General features: G+C 42.2%; 1 protein-coding gene across 3 annotated transcripts in view; it reads right to left on the bottom strand.

Annotated features, from left to right (window-relative positions):
• The window catches only part of MIB1 (MIB E3 ubiquitin protein ligase 1), a 75,683-nt gene extending 63,370 nt beyond the window's left edge, over window positions 1-12,313 (bottom strand). For all 3 annotated transcript variants that reach the window (XM_082753349.1, XM_082753350.1, XM_082753351.1), the window contains exons 1-3: window positions 11,956-12,313; window positions 3,291-3,462; window positions 404-533 (exon numbers count right to left, since the gene is read on the bottom strand). In XM_082753349.1, coding sequence (XP_082609475.1) covers window positions 404-533; window positions 3,291-3,462; window positions 11,956-12,184 — 531 coding nt within the window. In that variant the 5' untranslated portion in view covers window positions 12,185-12,313. The remainder of the gene's footprint in view (window positions 1-403; window positions 534-3,290; window positions 3,463-11,955) is intronic.
• Between the last annotated feature and the right edge of the window lie 8,209 nt (window positions 12,314-20,522).

The raw sequence follows: 20,522 nt of genomic DNA, 5'->3' as shown, positions 1-20,522 counted from the left end.
GCCAAAACCAAGAGATTAACAAATGTGGTGAGCCACAAGCAATCAGACCACAGAATGCAGGAGCGACCAGAAAGGGCTATGCTCAAGAACTGTTTTTACATCATCTCTCCAGTAACACTGAAATATACTCCAGATCTTGATGTTGTAAGGTTGTCCTAGGACAGCCAAGATAGGTTTCTAAAGAAAATTGTAAAAAAAAGTAAATTTAAATGAACTTCTCATACTGTACATCCCCTCCTAAGTGCTTGAGCATTACAGAGCAAGATTCAGAAATGACTAAGGAACTCGGGTACTGACTTTTATGGTGATCTATCTTCTCCTCAGTAAGAAAGGTCATTGAGATCATTACATGAACATGCAGAAATGCATCTTTTTATTTTAACTATTTATTTTTTTATTTTACCTTTCCCCTACGGCCATTGCCACCGTCTTGATCTTCCCATTGCCAGTCAACTCCTCTCACCACCCTGGCACCTGCAAAGATTCCTCTTGCTGTAATTTTCTTTGATTTACGGCGAGACTCCAGCAATACCCTGAAGTTATTAAAAAAAAAAAAAAAACAACCACCCAAAAATGTCAAGATAATAAAGAAAGTCCAAGAATCCTTCAGGGTAGAAAAGAAGGTAACCATCTTGAAATAGGAGTAACTGCATAAATGCACATTTCATCACTTCCATTAAATTCTCAACTTGAACAGCAGAGCACAAGTCTGTTTTTATTATATATTTAGAATTAGCTTTTAATTCTAATAATTTATTCCCCAGACTTCCTACTACCAACAACAACCTGCAACTATCTACATATAGATTTGTACTCATATTATTTAAATATTATTAAAATCAGTAAAGGAACATACAGACTCTCATAACATATTCTTGTTTCTCTCAGATGCACCCTACGCCAAAATTACTTTTCTGCAACTCCATTTTTATTTGGAATTATGCTATTAAGTAGAGTAACTACATCTTTTTCCCCTTTGTGTCTCGTATGTTTTCTACAGTTGCAAATCTTGACAAATTTCATTCAATACATCAGCATTTATTTTGTTGATCTTATTTTTGTCATAACACGCTATTTGCCTAAAGCAAAACTCTTCTTTTCTTCAGACTTAAGTCAGAAGTGACGTAGATAAGCCCAAGCGGGACTGCTAGTGAGGACTTACAAATAGAAATAGAAACATTTTCTTGCATTTTTGGTCATGTCAAAAGCCACCCGTATGCAATCGGACTGACTTCTTATTTCATGCCACGAGAACGTTGCCAGACAAAAGTATTCAGCCGAAATTCTGAACCTTTCCTGACCTCTCTGGGAAGTACAACACCCTCCTGCTCAACTTTAAAGATCCAGCAGATGGCAGACAAGGAAAAAGTTAAACTGTTAAAACCAAAACAAAGAGCATACGAAAATATTAGTAATTTTTATCTAATATAAAAGGGTGAGAGAAAACACAAAGATACGTTGTTTAGAGTAGCATTTTAGAAATATCTCAACATCTAAAAACATTGAGACAAAAAACAGCATATATTACTTTAGTATGCAGTCCGTGGTATTCCAGATTTAAGAATAAAATAGGTGGAGCTCATGCTTTCCTTCATCTGTACGTAGGAAAAATGATGAGATGCGTCTTCATATGAGCTATCCCTCAAATTCCCTAGTACTGCTTTGCCCTTTTCTCCTCCCTCTTTGCCCTCTTCTCCTCCCTCATTAAGTTAACCTAATCAATTTTCTTCTCATCTAAGTTTTACCCAATAGAAACAGCTCCTTGGCAGATAAAGCTACCTTCTACGTAAGAGTTGCAAGACTGATATCAATGGGAGTAAACAAAGACAGAGAGAAAGCAACAACATGCAAAAGATTTCTGGCAGTTCCATGCACCGCATACAATCTATCTCCAAAATTATGCTTTACGCACCATAAGAGACCACCTAAAACTACAGAGGAAACTTCAGCTAAAAAGGAAATGAAAAAGTCTGGAAAGCATTCTCAGAAGCAATGAGATTTTTATTTATTTTTTTATTTAAAAAAAAAAAAAAAAGCAGTAAAACAGATCTGTATTTTACTACCTAGTCCTTATTCATCACCCTAAGCCAGAATTTTCTACTCAAGGATCAGACATCTATGTCTTGTTCTGCATTAGAACTTTGTGACTCAGATACTAAGCTTATGCTATCTATTTGGTAACTACTGGCACGAATCTCAAAGGAACAGAAGTTACTTTTTGATTAAACCACGGACATGGGCGTTTTTGCCATAGTTAAAACTCAAAAGCAAACATCTGAGACAATAAACAGTCCCTACAAGAAAATAAATGAGAATCCAGTCCTTGTGCTCCAGCCACTGCTCTCAACTGTAAAAGTGCTGATAAAAGCACACTATTAAATTACAGCTTCATCGTAAACCTTACTTCGCCAAGAAGAAAAACAATGTTCTGTCTCACGTGTCACATTCAACTGCATATCACATGTATATAAAAGAGGCTTCCAATGATATAATAAGAGTACTTTAGGGAGTTACCACACAGGTGATACCACACCACGTAGCCCTTACATAGTATTTTCATGCAGCTCTTGAAGTATTTAGTTACAGGCAAGCATCACTGTTCTCACTCAGCGAGTCAATAGATCATGATAGGAAGGGGCTCTGAATTTAGACAACTTATTCAAAGTCAGAGAATATAAGAAGGCTAGGTGAGAACTAACTAAAGCCTTTTTTTTCCCCATGGTTCTTCTCTAGGAGACTCAAGTAACGGATGCTCAAGAAAATAAACATTAAAATCAAGGGTAGAATGACCCTTCACAGCATCTTTTCCTCTGCTTTCGGTAATGAACAGCAAGTTCAATTTGGTGATTTTGTCTCCAGACCCCTATGTTCTTCACAGTCCACAATAAGGAAATTCTTGATTTGTCTATGACATTTTTGAACCTAATTCAACTTGCACATTCAGGAATTTGCTGATAAATAATGTTGTAATTATACATTGTGTAAAGATACTTGTCTCTTTGTTTTAAACCTGCTATATAATAACACAAGAATTAAGAAGCATGCAATGAGGTTAAAAAGAAACTGAATAATCAAATCCTAACTTTTCTCTCTACTCCATTCTAAATTTTCTTGTTTTCCAAACTCAAAAGATCTGTCCTATCTGAGGTACCTCACAAAGAGACAGAACCAGTAACTGAGTCTATACCTCAAGACAATACCTTACCCTATCTAAGTTTCAATAACCAAGCCTGCAGAAATTACCCACAATGAAATGTATCCTACCTAGTTTTAGGGGGAAAAAAAATTACCTTTCACTTCCCGGTGTGGTAATTCTGTAAAAACGATGCCTCAAGTGATGTTTGTCCCCATGATAACAAACCGTGCACAAGTCGTAATTTGTGCATTCTGCACATTTCCATCGGATGCCAATGATAGGTTGCTGTCGACAAGTATCACACATAGTCCCATCATGCTTGATACCTGTTAAAAACAGGAAAAATAAATAAAAAAAAAAACACTGGTACCTGGTTACACAGATCTCTGTTGCGAACAATGATAATCTGAAGACATAGACTAGAAAGTGACCAATAAAGAAAGCCTGACAGCAACACCATATCAGTCCATATGATTCATTCACATATGAATCAGTGAAAAAGATCACTGACTTTGTATTTAATATTCTATCTTCTTTTCCTCATCTCTCAAATTTTATGAGCTATGCTTGGTTTTACTTCGTACAGTGGAAAACTAAGCGGTCATCTCTACGCTTCTGCCTATAAGACAAAAAACAGGCTCTATTAGATAGATGTCATTATATTTATGGAAATCTGTTACCATTTTTGAAGTTTTTCCTGTTCTATATGTTGATTTTTTCAAAAGGAATCTGCCAAAGGCACACCAGGTGTAAGGCACTGGAGTGTGTCCTTCCCAGCCTCCCACAAAAGCCAGGTTCTCAGGTTTGTAACTCTCGCAGAATTGCCAAGCTCCAGCAGCCCTGAAAGCGATCAGCCACAGACACTTTCAGTCCATGCATCCTGAATACAATGAAAAGCCATGTTTTTTTTTTATATATATATATATTTTTTTTTTTTTAATCAATTCTGCTCCTTTGTAAGAACTTGAGCAACAGAAGGGACAAGCACTGGTACGCAGTACCTAGCACAAGACAAAACTGAGCATTAAAGGTTTGGAGTAGTATGCCATTATTCCAATTACTCATCCATAAAAAAAAATGCTCTGAAATTAATGAGTATAGAAAGTGGTTTTTATCCCCTCCAGAAGGGATGCTTGAGGAAATGATGGCCAAATTCACTACAAACCTATTAGTCATTTGTGCCCAACAGCTGAAGCATCGGCACTGAAGAAAAATCAACAGCTGGAGAGGCAAAACTGGAGGAAATGCCTTCTGAACTGACTGTTTCACAGACTCATGCAATGTCTGAGGCTAGAATTAACCTCTGGAGATCCTCTAATCCAACCTCCACTGCTCAAAGCAGGGTAAATCAGACCCACTGACCGAGGACCATGCCGACTCAGGTTTTGAGCATCTCCAAGGACAACCTGTGCTAGCGTGTGATCATCCCTATAGCAAATGTGTTTCTTCTCATGCTTCAGTGGAAATTGCTGCATTTCAGTTTGTGCCCCGTGCCTCTTGCCCTGTCACTTTACACCACAGAGAATGTCCCCGACTTCTTCATGACCTCCATCAGGTACCCACACACGCTGACAGAACCCCCTAAGCCCTCTCTTCTCCAGTCCAACCACCACCGGGTCCCCATGCCTCTCCTCATCTCCGAGGCCCCAAGATCACCTCAAACACTGCTGTGGCCCTTCCCATGACCCAGGCGGTGTGCCCACACATCCCTGTGGTGCTGGGGAGCTCAGAACCAGACCCAGCTCTCCAGGGGTGGCCTCAGCAACTCCCTCAGGCCGCCGGCAGCACTTGGCCTAACGCAGCCATGTTGCCTTCAGCCTTCATGGCACGCTGCCGGCTCCTGGTCACTTTGCTGTCCACCAGGACCCTCGGGGGTCCTGCAAAGCTGCTTTCCTGCCAGTACTGGTGCAGGGATTATACCTCCCTAGGTGCAGGATTGGGAATTTCCCTTCACTGGATTCCATGAGACTCCTGCCAGCCCGTTTCTCCAGCCTGGCCAGGCCCCTCTAAACAACAGCACGATCATCTGGTGTACCTCGCTCACCATTTCTCTTAACCAAAAGAGCTTCTCACTCCATCTGCTTCCAGCCTCAATTATAAAGGGCCTCATGATTACAGACTCTCCTGATGCATGAACATTGCAATAAAAGAGTAGGGCTGGAAAAGCCAACACACTTGGAGCAAAAGCTGCACAGCGCACCACAGAGATCCGAGCAGCATTTCAGGGCAGCTGAAGATAGCCTTCGGTGACAACAAAAAACCCTGAAACTGCTGATGTTATGCTAAATGATAGCTGTAATTGCTGGAGCAGCTCATGACTCAGGCAGCATCCACTCCTTGACCACAAATTCTGTGGTGAAATTTTGAAAGTCTGACACAGTTTCTATAACCCGTAATGTTACTTGCTGACTCCAGCTGCCGGACAACACACTTTGTATACCATACCCATTCATTTCAGCTCTCCTTTTATATTTAAAGAATACTTGCTGCCTCATAACAACACCTAAAAATGTAAATTTTTCTACAAAAGAACAATCTTCGAAGTCACCCGTGCACGTTCTCCCTCCCTAACATCATCGATGACCTCGCTCCCCACATGGAGGAAGCTATCTTTCCTGTTCAGTACACTGAGACTTTGATGTCTGCTATCTGCTGACATCTGCAGCAGTCAAAAAAATAGCATTAACTATGATCTTGGGATGGCTGCCTCACTGTTATGACTTCTATTGGACCATCACACCATTTTTTGGCAGTCTTCAAGAGCAGATGCATTAAAGTGAGGTTACTACTTTGTTGCCCTGATTCAAGGGCACATCTAGCTATGATGCTTGGGGTGGTGGGGTTGAGTGGTGGCACCTGCTTTTGTTTAAAAAAAAATTGATTGCTGAGTCAATCAGTATTTCAAATACAGAGCAGTTGTGCATATTTGGAAAAAAAATAACAGTTGCTGAACTTCAGGGAAGACAATTTGCCAAGAATCGCATTTATTCTGGATGTAAAAGAATTTTTACAATGAGGAATTGGGTGCCTGCATGATTCTTAAATTTGTCCAAGCACCGAGAAGGGAGGCAACAAAGAAGTATGATGAGGAGTCCTGTAACACAGAACTAGACCGTCCTGCAGCGAACTTAAATAGAAAGTAAACATTTCAAACCACTCAGGCAAAAGTTGGATTCCTTAAGAAAGATCAAGAAAAAAAATATACAAAGACATTTGATTCAAAAGTCACTTGGCTATAGTGCCCGGGACTTAAAAGAGATCAGTGTGTATCTGTATTTGGAGTCTCTGACTGAAAGGGTCACACATTTAATGTCACAGACCCCTAAAGAGCACCCAGACAGGTTCAGCCTTTCTTCCCCCTTTCCCTGATACTGATAAATCTGACCACTGCATTTAGTGATCCAGAGAGAGAAGCAGGTTTGAAGGCCTCTGGTGACAGTGAACTAAGCTGTAGTTTTAAACTTCATCCACTAAAAAAATAAATTGAAACACTGTGCTGCTACTAGGCCATAAAATGTGATAGCTAAACTCTTACTCGTATCTCTAATACAAAGAAAATGCACTACTTAAATCAATAATACATTTTAAATAAAGTTGAAAGACTGATTTAATTTGAACCAGGCAGCAAAGAGGTATGTGAGCGTGGTGGGCTGACCTTGGCTGGCTGCCATACGCTCACCCAGCCACGCTCTCACTCCCCCTCTCCAGCAGGTCAGGGAAAGAAAGCAAGGTGAAAAAGCTCACGGGTGGAGGCACAGGCAGGGAGGTCACCAACCAAGCACCAGCAAGGGAAAAACAGTCTCGACTTGGGGAAAATTTCATTTATTGCCAATGAAAAACAGAGCAGTACAGTGAGAAACAAGGCCAGGAACACCTTGTCCCCACGTCCCCCACTTCGCCAGGCTCAGCCTCATGCCTTCACTCCCTCCTCCACCCTCTGCTCCCCTCTGCTGCCCCTTCCTCCTCACGCCTCTCCCTTCACAATTCAGCAAATGTGACGAAACATAAATCAATCTATTTGCCAAAACTTAGGAGCTGATGCTGGCACTACACATATTTCAGAGGAGGGAAGGAGAGAGGCACTCCTTCAGACTCACTCTGGTATAGCCCAACAGACTGAATGCTCAACCAGCACCAGGATCACATCTCTCAGTCCACTTTCATCAAAAAATAAACCTGTTTGCATGCTCTGCAACTTCCCTGGGAGGTGTAACAAAGCACAGCTCAGCAGGAACAACCAGCAGACTGCATCATGCATAGGATCTGAAGCCAAGCTGGAACTCTGGCCTAAATGCAAGCTGGATCCATCACGGACTGCTCCTGCTCCTCAAAGGAAGGCTGATCAGGAAAGGCTGTGAAACACAAGCTTTGCAAAGCTTACATTCAGAAAAAAATGCTTTAATTAAATTACTGGAATATGTTAAAGCCATGAAGACTTCAGGTTTCAAACGCCAGCACTACAGCTGGTCCGCTACGAGCTAGAAGAGCATTTTAGCTCTGTAAAATGAGATAATGCAAAAATCAAACCTCCAAATATTCTTCCAAGTTTAAGAGCAAAATATTTCAAATGTTTCCTATCATCCTTCATAGCACACCAAAAAAAGAAAGAACTGAGTACGAGAAGGGCACTTTCACCATGCCCACCTACTTTTAAACACCTGGCGTTTCCTAATGTCCCTCCAGAGTTAGGGCACCATAAAACCCAGTATTCCTTATCTCAACTTAGCAACAACATTTTCACTATTTGCATTTCAAATCAGTTTCCTGCCTTTGTGCCTCTGCCACAGTCATCTTCTTCAGGTTACCTAGGCCACAATTCCTGCCAGCACTTCTTAATATAGCAATTTTGCAGCCTTTACATACATACACGTGCTTTTAAAACCCAGGGTTGCTCTTAAAACTATAAAATGTAACAGAAGCTTTGTTGTTCGGCTTGCTCCTTGAATTTCTTAGGAATCTCACCTTTGTACCAAAGACATTTTCAAAGGTGGCAATACACAACTATCCACCCAAAGAACATTTTAACATCTCCATACCACTCACTGCTATGCACAGAAGTCAGTGGTGATTTAAATTAGTTTTCAAAACCAACAAAACCCAATGGACTCACCACTCTCTACAGAACTCAAGCCCAAATCCTTTCACATAATGGCAATGCTACCAGCAGGCAAGAGATGCCATAAACTCCTTATAAAATTAATTTACACCCCAATTTACAAAGCTGTAGGAGTGCTTTATTCCTCCCATCCTTCCACTCCAGATAATTTTGACACTGTGGCGAGACTTCGGGCAAACTGAAAACAAAGGATTCTTAGACATCAGCCAAATTCAGCCAAATTGTGTGAAAACCCCAATCGGTGCCCCCACCAACACAACTCATCTGTTAATTCTCGTGGTTGGCAGCAGCTAGCTGGCCAATCCTCACACGCAGGCGATGCCAGACTTACCATAACGTGAGTCCCGTATTACAAGATAGGCGAGGAGGGAGAGGGTTATTGTGCAGGAGACATGGGGGAAGGGCAGGAAGAACAAAGGACACGTTCATATCAAACAGGCTTCACACGTTCCCCTGCCCAAACTATCGGATTTTTAGCTGTGAGGGGTTCTGTGAGTATTAACCAACAGCCACCAAGCAAAATCTTGACCGAGACCCAATTTAAGTGCCCCAATTTACACCTGATGTGCTAAAAGACAGAAATAAATAGTTGGGATGAATTATCCAAGGTGCTCTGCCCTTTAAAATGCTCTGACATTTGTGATTGCATGATGATCTGTGTAACTCTTCAGGTTACAGCAGAACAGAAGCACAGAAATACAAGCACAGAAAGCCCCCGAGACCTTCAGCAGGTAACACCTACCTTTTTAACCCTGGCAGAGTACAGCACAGTTTCCCCGAGCTGCAGCACACTCGCTCACACGATAATCTCACGTCAGTATTTCATTTCCTGACCCCAGCTCCTCCACCACCTCCCCTTATTCAAGCACTAGTGGGTAAATATTTTACGCAGGGAAGTGACATTGCTACTTCGAACCAAACATGTAAGAGGAAACGGATGCCAGACAAACGTTTGCCTCAGCTTTGCAGAAAACAAATCCTCAGAAATAAGCACAAGGTTTCTGTAATGACCACGAGGATTATGTGAATGTGGTCGGAGGTGCTCTTTGCAAACCTGCTGCTGTACAGCCTTCCCTTCTAAATACACAACTTGCTCATATTTAATCCTTTCAATTTGAGACAGATATAGCTTCTGTTCAACAACCCAGAAAAATAATCCTTTTCTTCTTCCACAACACTCTCAGGAAGCGGGGGCTCTCAAGACTCCCCCGGATCTCTCTTTAGATCCTGGCAACAGGCTTCCTTCCAAAACCACCAGGATTTATTGCACAAGTATCAGGACAACCACACTGTACTGCATCCCACCATTTACTCCATTTCGGAGCCCACCACGCAGGATCTAACTGAAATTTCCTTTCTTTTCAGGTTCTTAGAGCAACTGAGAGGGATTAAATAACAACCCCGCTAAAGAAATGCTGGGCAATGTAAATACGATCACCAGTACTAATACAGCTCCCTGAAAACCAAAACCAAACCTCCTACCAGCAATCATTTGCTACCCAAACAAACACACCTGGAGCAAACAGCTAAGAGATACTTCACATAAACCACCAATGAGACTTTATTTTAAGGAAAACAGTCCTAAAGTGTTTGCCCTAACACTACTTGAGTATCATAAGAAGTTAACATAGTCTTGCAATACTGCTAACAGCCTGGTAATAAAAAACACTAGCGATTTCCTACTGTTCTTGCTTTCTGAGTCTGGAAACATCCTGGCACCAAACCAAATGTTCATGTGTATACATATATGTGTATGAAAATTGATTTTTGTTTGGTTTTGAATTTTTATTATTATTCAATTATTATTAAAATGAGCTTCATCCATTGCTTCTGCAAGACACTGGGTTCCTGATGCATCATCCTGACTGCACGTGCCTCAAACTCACCAAAGCAGCAACTCTGGCTGCAAGGACTGCTTTTAGGAGCCTATAATCAAGCCTGGTTTTGAATATATAATAATAAGAATTCCCAACAATAAACAATCTCATTTTGCTTTCTCCTGATGTATTTTTTTCCCCAAGTACAAACCTGAACCCATGTTATGATGCTAAAGCAGGGTCGATTTCTTGTTCCCAGTGTTAAACTATAAGAGCCAGGTTTGATTTAACACCATGCAAACTAAGAACATGCCATAGTTTATAACATTTCCTTGCTCAACAGCATCATGAGCAATGCTACAGTTATAAACTCCTGCCACCCACTTTTCCTGTTATTTCTTGGATCAAAACAACCCAAACGACCCTAGCAATGCCATCAAATGATCATCCAAAGTCAGGGGCCCTTAAACTAAACAACTGATAGCCACCATTGTGGAGAAAAGTAAATACTAAAAGGCTGAAAAGTAAAGAAGGGAAGAGATTTGCCTAAGAAAACAAAGTGAATCCCGTGGTAAAACCAAGATTTCAGTCCAAACGGACAGCATCATAACCCTGTGCTTTTTGCACTAGCCTACAGTGCTTCCTTTCCGCTTTTTGTTACTTGTACTTTATAGATTTGTACTCTTCTGCTCCCAAGGGAACTGTGACCTGAACAGTAACTCCCTGTAGCAAAAAGCAACCCCAGGTAGCTCCACGTAGTTCTGCGAGGATGATCCACCCTCCGGCCAAAAACCTGGAGAAATACCAGTTGCGAAGCCTGAAAACAGCAACATTTATGACCTACCCCCAAAGCAATATACATTGTGCTACCTGAAGCAGAAGCTACAATTCTAATGCTAAAGTATAAACACAACCAAAAAAAAACACGGAAGGAATAAAGAAGCAAAAAAAACAAGGTGTCAAAATAAGTGTTAAGCATCCATTTCCAGATGCAGCTGGCTATACCATCAGCTTGCAAGGCAGTGAAGCTGGGCTGGAATAATGAGCACACAAGGCTCATAAATTCAACATTTATGCATTTAAGCAAAAGCAGTCCCACTGGTTTCTACAGGACATCAAATGCAGGGAAAGTTTCAAAGCATAAACACCTGCAAGACACGGATCCACAACCTGAAGGACTGCTCTTCGCTTCCCATCCGAAAAGCCATTTCCAAAAGCTTTTCAGCTCAAGTTTTAACAGCGTCTACACTCCCAAAACAACAGCAAAACCAACCAGGAAGGCAGGGGCGAGGACCAGCCACAGAAAAATTAGATCCATCTGGAAAGGCGCATTGTTAAAATCAACATGTGTTGGTTTTTTTTTTTGATTAGCAACATTTGTGTAGTTAATTACAATTAATCCTACGATCCTCATTTCCTCAGGAGTCTGTTAGCTCCCATCCATCGCTATGATCTCCTAACCTGTAAGACAACAGGCAGCTGGCTCAAAGATGGTCTCTCCTCTCCATCATACTTTAGATGAAAGATGTGCTACAAAAGCAGAGCATTCAAGCACCCCAACAAACCCAACCAAGCACCTCGTTATTGAGGAAAGCTGTCTGGGCCCGATACCACCTGAACCTATTTCTGGGAGGCCAAAACGACCTTATTTTTCTGTTTTCGCTGCGGCAGCAGGTGCTGGGAGGGCCGTTCCCCTGCCAGCCTCCCGCTGCCGCATCACGCCAGTGCGGCTCCCAGCCCATTGTCCAAGCCGGCCGCGCTCACGGCATCAACACCCAGCAGCCGGGGTGTTGATGCAGGAAGCAAACGCGAGCTTTATCCCTTCCTTCCCCAGCAGCTGTGGCTCCAGCAGGCCGAGCACTGCACAAACCCCCCCCCACCCTCACCGGTGGGCGCGCTGTCCAGGATGCGGAGGTCGTACGCCCCGGAGCAGCGGTAGTTGGCGGCCGTGCCGTTGTCCCACACCACCACCACCTCCTCGGGGCTCTCGAAGCTGCGCACCGTGCCCACGTGGCCCTCGCCGCCGTCCTGCTTCCCCCACTTCCAGTCGGGGCCCCGCACCACCCGGGCGCCGACGCCTTCCACCATCACGCGGTTGTTCCGCGAGCTGCTCATCCCGGCGGAGAAGCGGGGAGAGACCCCCCCCAGTTCCTCCGGGGGCACCTCCGGGGCCCCGCCGCTCTCCCTCTCTCCCTTCACTACGGGCCCCGCTGCTGCATCCGGGCCCCGCCGAGCCCGGCGGCGGCCGCCAGCCCCCGGCCCCGCCTCGGCGCCCCGCACATGCGCTGCCGCCGTCCCGCAGCCATGGCGCCGCCTGCGGGGCCCTGAGGGGAGGCGGCCGCGGAATGGCGGCCGCCAGGCGCTGAGGTGGTTTGGGAGGCGGCCCCGCTGGGAACGAGGTTCGCCAGTGTCCCTCCGCCTCCTCCTGGTGTTGTTAACCCCACAAGCGCTTTCGGGTTGCTACCAGAGTTAACCCCGCACACGCTTTCAGCAGCACTTCCATTAACTCCACACATCGTCTGTAATCCCACACAAATCCCCTGCGCTCAAAACACGGTCTTCCAGCCGCTCTCTCCCTCTCTAACCATGTTCTGTGCCAGCTTTTCTCAAGCAGCCACCCAAAAAGACAGACAAGCCCCAATCTGACAAAGGAATACACTTCTCAGCAAGGAAATGTCTGCTACAAGGCAGACCGGCTGCCCTGGTGTCCTCTATGTTTTTCCAGTTTTCGTGCTTCCTTCCACCTTTGTGGTTATTAACGCGGCCAGAAGAGTCTGTGAGATCATTCCCTGGCTTCTTTTGTGGAGTTTCTCACGCAACGTATAGCAGAGCACCATCATACGGACAAGTAACCACCAGACCACCGCCGCATTCCTCACGTAACCCATCCCTTCCCGACCCGTACTAATACTGAAGAATGGTGCCTTAAACATGAAGTGGTGGCCTGACAACAGGCACTCCCCAAGCAGCATCCGATTGCTGCTTCTGCAGTGGAAACCCCAACACGCTAACAGATACCACCCTAGGAAAGCATGCAATTGTCGGGCAGTTTGTTTTTTTCTGGCAGATGCTCTTCCCCATCCAAAAGCTACCTGCAGCTCGTACTAACCTGTTACATTTAGTACACAGAATTGGAATTAAACATATAAAACATGCCAGAATTTCCCAGAAATGCTGGAGGTTTCTTTATCTATCAAAGGCTCTATGTGGGATCTATAATACCTATAATGTTCCCATCTGCCTCATTCTATTTGCTCAGGCTTTGGTAGTTATAGGCAAGTGTAAGGTTCATGCACATCTAAGGATATGCATCTAAGGATATGCATGTTTTCTATCACTCTTCGGTACAGTTGAATAAAAAGGCCTTTTGCAACCACTGCACGTGTGCCAGGAAAACCAACAAAGTCTGAGATGAGAGTTAGTGACAGCTCCCCTGGACAGAATCTGAAGGGACTAAATCTTCCCAGAGATTAATTTTTCCCTTTTTTTTTTTTCCAGGAAGGATATCTCCTGAATTACAGGTCTTAAGAGAGAATGCTGCTGCAGTTCAGCAGCAGTGCATGGGTGCAGATACTATCCTAGAGATTTTTCTCTTCTGAAAATCCTTCTCCTGAGCATTCCTGCTCTATCCCAACAGTCCCTTCCTCTCCTTCTGTTCAGGCAAATGCTCCCCTAACAGCTATTAGAGAGTTATACCTCAAAATACAGAGGCTGTATCATTCTACTGGTGTGGTCGAAAAAAATTAGAATCATACATTATATTATTTATGCTGTGAACCTGCTTGAAGGTTAACCAATTAGTAAGGGGAAAAAAAAAAAAAAAAAAAGATTTTCAGTTCTTGAACCTTTTATCCAAATTAGCCTTCAAAATAACCTTTAAATACCAGTTTCATAAGGAGACTTAAAAAGAGACAACAGAAAATGGGGAAGCTTTGGTGAAAGATTTCTTTTACTAGTGATGTTGGACATTAGTGGTTCTATCTAGTATATTTTTCTGCTATCAGCCACAGGAGCGTATATCAGCATGGAAATTAGAACTAGAGTGATATGCAAAATAAGCCAATTCTGAGTAAGCACCTGAAGGCTGTTTGAGACTCACAGAAAGATGGAGACAGAAGCACCAGAATGTGAGCAGCAAAAGGAAGAAGAGAGCTCTGAGCTTTGAAAAGAAGCTGAAGCAGAGCTAGAAATAAATGACTCAAAGGAAAGGTATAAACAAGAGGGAGATTCCATAGGATGTTGAATTCGATTAACATATTGTGGCAAGAAAAGTGCCAGATACAACATTTGCAGGTGTGCATCAGCATTTCGTTTGTAGACTGAGAAAGTAGTCACTGTAAGGAAACAGCTCGTTTCATTTTTATAACAGAAACAAAAACAAACAAACAAACAAAACAAAATATGTTGGCTTAGGGCCTTTTGCAAGAAGAGAGGGCTAGTTGTTTGGATGGTTAGTATTACACAGAGTAAGTGCACGTGGCATTTTCAGTTGTTTTTTCCAAGTCTTTGGTCCCACTACAGGATCGTTCTTTTTTGCTGATGAATGCTGAGAGTACATCACATCCCCCAATCCCAGAACGGCTGTTTTACAGCCTTAGAGCCAACACATGCTCATACTCCAGATAATTTAATTTATCAATCCTCAAATTGCAGGGAAAAGTGCTACCTAGAACCTTGCTACTGGAGTTAACAGAAGGGTTTTTCTCTTTGTTTTTGGGGGTTTACAATGTAGAAATCATACCAGCTCATAACACTGCTCAACCCAAGCAGCAGCAGAGGCCGGGACTTAGGCTCTTTTCTGCCATCCTGGTTAGAGGAGGAGACCAGCAGGACAGACTGGCAGAGCAGTAACATCTGAAAGTGCTGCAGCAAAAGCAACCAAAGCTCAGCTGCCAAAGGCCTTATTTACCAGACCGGTGCTGCTGTAATTAACCACTGCTGCCTGCATGGTGAGGCAGAGCTCACTTTGAATACCTCAGGTAGGCACGGCAGAGCAGTTGGATCACAGGCAGGAGGAAGGGAATCCTCTGTGCTTTAGGCACACTCGACTGCAATTACAAAGGTTCATTAATATGCACTCAGCGCAGGAATCTCGATGCACGAAAAGACCTACAGAACTAGTTCCCTTCTGGCTACCCAAAATTACATGTAGTGCTGAGTCACACCATCCTCCAGCTGGTGATTGTGGTCTTCCCCACTGTCTCCTGCCATAGCAGAGCAATCCAACAAGGGGCCACGTGAGAAGAGCTCTGGTTTATACAGAATTTGATACTGTTCTTCAAAGCCATTCCAGAGAGCTGCTTGCCTGAACTCTGCCTGGTTGCCTTGTGGTTCTGCAAAATGTCACGCTCCACCAGGGTATCTTAATATATGGATTTCCATGTACTGAAGACAGACTTCAGTAGAAGTTTTTCTGGACCGTCCTGTTTGATTAAAGCTGAACTTGCAACGTAGGAGCTGGAATATGCAGCGCAGAAAGGGGACTATGCCTATTCCAGGAGAGAATGTCAGGTGAAAAGTCTGCTTTTACAAGGTTTAGAAGAAAAGAAAAAAAAAGGAAAAAAAAGACAAAACAAAAAAAAAATCCAACTTCTTTGAAAGACTACTAACTCCTGCAGTTTTGAGGTTTTGTTTACTATTTTGCCATGAATTCTGAGTTCTCAGACGTTTTTGAATGGAGGATATATATATATTGCTTCCTAGGAGTTGAAGAAGACCACCATGACTTTGTTGGAAAGGAAGAAAGGGAAAAGGGAACGAGAAAGGAGCGTAATCATCCTCCACAGAAACTTCTGTCTGATAACATGCCACATCTTTTTAAGCAAATAGAAAGAAAAATGTTGTCCAGATCAGCATCATCTAATGTATATATTCTAGAATCTGAAGAACGAGTTACGACCTGCAGGCCACACCTCGTTTGTCTGTAGTTTATTGTAGGAAATAAAACACCAACAATAAAACACACGACTAATTCCTGAGCCTCTGCTGCCATCACGTGGCCATGTGTCATCTCTCATTAAAGCTGAAATGCCCCTATCCTGTTCACTGTTATCTCTGCATTTCCTCTGTCTTATTTACTAGATTCATTATCCATCATGCAGTCCAATTTCTTCTGCAGTTTTCAGAAATGGAATAAGTAATTGGCATTGGATATTTTCCTAGTTTCAGCAGATTAAAATGTTTTTAATTGCAGATAAGTGAGCAAGAGTTTTGGTGGGGTTCAGGTTTTTACTGTGCAGCTGGCATCTCCTATGAAAGTGTTAATTACAGCACATGTAATAACTGACAATGTCAATGCCACTGTTTCTTTCCCTAACGAGTTCTATCTGCTATTTCTCTTCTAGGAAAAACAGCTGAACAGGGAACAGATTATAAATAAATCACTTTATTCTCCCGCTGTGAAAATAAACTAATCCCTTGGAGATCTGCTAGGGAATGAAATGTCCCTGAATTCGGCTAAAATCCTCACCGTGATGAGAAAAAAAAATAAAATAATAATAATAATAAAAAAATACAACTCATCATTTTAGATTAAAGAGTATCTTTCCCTGAAAGGCCCATCATGGAATCTTCTCCCTTGTTTAAGGTTTTAAGTTAAGAGAGAAACCAACATACCTGAAAAGGGCATACAGACTACAGTGCCATGTACTTCTGTTTGCACATCGACACAAATTCTCCTGCTCAGGTGTACCTTGGAGGGTTAAAGGACGTATACCCAGCTGACATTTCCAAATGCAAAGCCCCCAGTTGCAGGCCACCCAGCTGGGAAATTGCTCTGCAAGACAGGATCTGGGGGTCCTGGTGGACAACAAGTTGAACATGAGCCAGCAGTGTGCCCTTGCAGCAAAGATAGCAAATGGTAACCTGGGCTGTGTTAGGCAGAGCACTGCCAGCAGGTGGAGGAAGGTGATCCTTCCACTCTGCTCAGCACTGGTGAGGCCACCCCTGGAGTGCTGGGTCCAGTTCTGGGCTCCCCAGTACAAGAGAGGCATGGACACACTGGATAGAGTCCACCAAAGGGTCACTAAGATGATCAAAGGACTGGAGCAGCAGATTCTCAGCTGTAGTCAGAACTAGCCAGGTCCTACTTGTAGACTGAGAGGAAAATAAACTGCCTTCATGGGCTATCGAGTTATTTTAAGAATGTTCCTGATTTATGTGCTTGACAATTTTTATTAAGATCAATGGAACTAATCAAGTGCTTAGTCAAACATACAGTACGGGTCCTTTTGTTATGAAGACACTCAATATGTAATACATAATGCCTGACAAAATGAGTTAGGCACTGAATAATATCTAGGTTTATTTTTAATAGCCTGCTAGAGCAGTAACAAACATTGAGTAACTCAAGCAGAAACTAAACGCTGTATGTTTTGTCGTAAGAGAAGTCTCAGTCACAACACAATGTAATCCTAAATTCTAATAAGTATGATTTCCAGTGCATTCTGACAGACTTGTTGAAATCTGCATTTAATAGAAATACAGCTAGAAAATTTCAAAAATACAACATTTGTATAGGTTGCTAAGCAAGACTATATGCTTTGCATAAAGTAAATATTTTTAACATACATCTAAAATCGTGTCTAATTATAATAAATCAGTATTAACATGCTAATGAAAATTCTATGAAGAAGAATCTAAAAGAAAGAGTGATTGGACAAATTTCTGACCCCACTGGATTCAGCTGAAGCCATAGTATTCATGTGGGCAGAACAAAAGTTTACTGAATGTATATGGCAGTATTATTTTTTTTTCCATAGTATAAAGCATTTAAAATGCTTTGATTTTGTGGTTGAAATAAAAGATGCAATTTTTTTTTCCATTTTGAACTGTTTATAAAGGAATTAAAATAGGTAAATAAAAATGAAAATGTTTCACTTTAAGCTACAGAACAGATACCTTGGAACCAGGAGGAAATTTAACCTAGATTCAACGTTTAATTCTACTGCACATCTTAGGACAATTCTCAAGTCCTGTAGCAGCTTCTGATAACATTTTTAATGAAAAAAATAATTTGACTAAGAAAAATGTCTTCAGTGTATTTGCTCGCCTTACACTGAATTTAATTTATTTTATACTGTCTCGTATTCTCAGTTTTGAGCATGCCACGGATTGTCATCATTTGTTGCTGAACAAAACAATCACTGTTAAGTTAATTCACATTTCTGAGAATTATTTTCAGCTATGTCTCACAGAGTTTGAACCTGTATTTTAACTCTTTGGTGAACATTTCATGAACACAAAACAAAGTTTCATCACCATTCTTTAAATGTTGATGACACCGTTATCTACATTGTGATGAGCCAAACTTATGTGATCCTCTACTAACCACGAACTTGTGTTTAGCAGTTTGTCAGCTGTATTCGGATGCAGGGAATTGGTTTCACGAAGATCAGATCTCATAAGAGTCCTTCCAAGGGAAGTGAATATTAGGCAGCCTTCACGTTGCAACAGCTGTTGATATCTTCAACCACCTAAAAAGACAGAGAAACAGTGCTAAATTAGGAAGTTGCATTTGTGCTCAGGATACCTGCTACACCTGCTGAACTGAAATTCGCAGATTTTGATTGAAGGAAATATTGTTAATACAAACATATTACTAAATTGTTAATATTGTTATATAGGGCATAGCATTCCTTTTAAATCCTGTGTTCTTTCCAGCTTTACATCTGGAAGAGCTGAGGATTGTTCCCTGACAGAGTGAAGAGAAGCAGCACGGCATAAAAAGATAGGGAAGCATGAGAACTTGGAGATTAAAGTCAAAGTAGCAAAGCTCAAGAAAGGGAGAAACAGAAACACCTTTTCCTCATGCCACAATTATTGATTATTTATGTATTTATTTTATTCATGGACACCAAGAGTACAAACATAAACATGGCCTGGCAATTTCCTTCAAAACTTGAAGAGTCTCCAACATAGAACATTTGCATGGACTTTATTAATTCCTGACTGAGTCACACTTTAAGGAGAGAAAAACCTGTGATAGGCATGAAGAAGGCTTGAGAAATGCTGAGCTGAACTTCTCAAATGCATTTTTCTTCTTCTATTCTACTGCTGATAATAAATACCAGTAATAGGGAGTAACCCTTCTTTGCATTGATGGATAACTTTTCAGATGTTTCATACGTGGAATGGGAACTTTTTATGTATCCCCAAGGTAGGTCAGGTTGACACAAAGGTATTTTTCCCATTTTGTTTGAGGAGTGGCAAAGTTCAGCTAATGTTAAAAGACCATAAACAAACAAAACCTTGAATTTAAAACTCTGAGGCTAAATGTAACTTGTCCTCTCCTCGGAGGTGCTGCTGTGCCAACTGAAGTCAATTCCAAGGGTGAGGCTACAGAGAACGGCGCCAGGACCAGCTTGCAATTGTCCACTGGGACATCAGTAAGAACATAGCACACACCTCTCCACCAGCTCCAAATGATCACAGAGACACTGAGCTTAACAAAACAATAAAATAACAAAGATAGCATAGCACTAGTGTAGCCTCCTCGTTAAAAGAAAACGTAAATCAAGCTGTGACTCACCACTTGCTTCTATAAATTATTATCTACTGATTAGGCAAAAAAATGTTGGGAGACAAGGAACAATCCCATGGCCTTTCCTTTTTGTCTAATCTATAACCTATTACAGCTGGCTTGATCCAAGCACACTGGTAAGCACCAGGGAGCAAAGTGCATATAGCAAGAGTCTCTAGGAATGCAGGACTCTGCTCCTTGGGAAAAAAAAAAAATGCAAACAAACAAACAAACAAACAGTAAGAGTTCAAAAAAAAGCATATCAACCACCTTGTTTCCCCCCAAACCCACCCCCACACACAAATTTGCAAAACTAAATCACTTGGAGGTGGCTGCAATACAGGTAGAACACGGTGTTTTCTTTTTCATCCCTGCAAAATTTGATGTCGGTCAAAAGAGAACCTTTTAAAGAATTAAAAGAAAAGGCACTGGAATCGGAGGATCTGATAGGAATTGCTTAGAAGAGAAGAAAGTTACTAACATTATTGCTATTGACAGTTATTGACATGCTTACAGGGTAAATCAGCCAGACAAAACTCAGCCCTTCTCAGTACACGGGTTTGTTTCGGTTTGCCTGTGGCCTGTCAGATACGCCTGACGTTCTTAACAGTCCCATGAGTAAGCGATGTGGGGTAATGGTCAAAGACCAGATAAACCTCATCAGCCTTTGTGTCCGGATCTGGTTTTATGAATGCAATATCTCTCAGCCCTCAATCTAGCCACTAAGCTGCTGGTTTTGTACACCTCAGAAAGGTTTCTTTAACCACCAACATCCACGCCTTCCGCTCTCTGGTCTTGTGTGTAGGTGCACTGATAATCCTCCTAGCCCTGTAGACACACGCTGCGTGCTCTTCTTTCTCAGCCACTTGGGATTTTTCTTTTCTTTAGTTTTTAGGTGACTCAAGCACTGTGCAACTTAACTGGCATAGGACA

This window comes from Aythya marila (genome assembly GCF_965140915.1).
Source record: "Aythya marila genome assembly, chromosome: 2".
In the NCBI taxonomy this organism is placed as follows: Eukaryota; Metazoa; Chordata; class Aves; order Anseriformes; family Anatidae; genus Aythya; species Aythya marila.
This window is presented reverse-complemented; position numbering and strand designations above follow the sequence as displayed.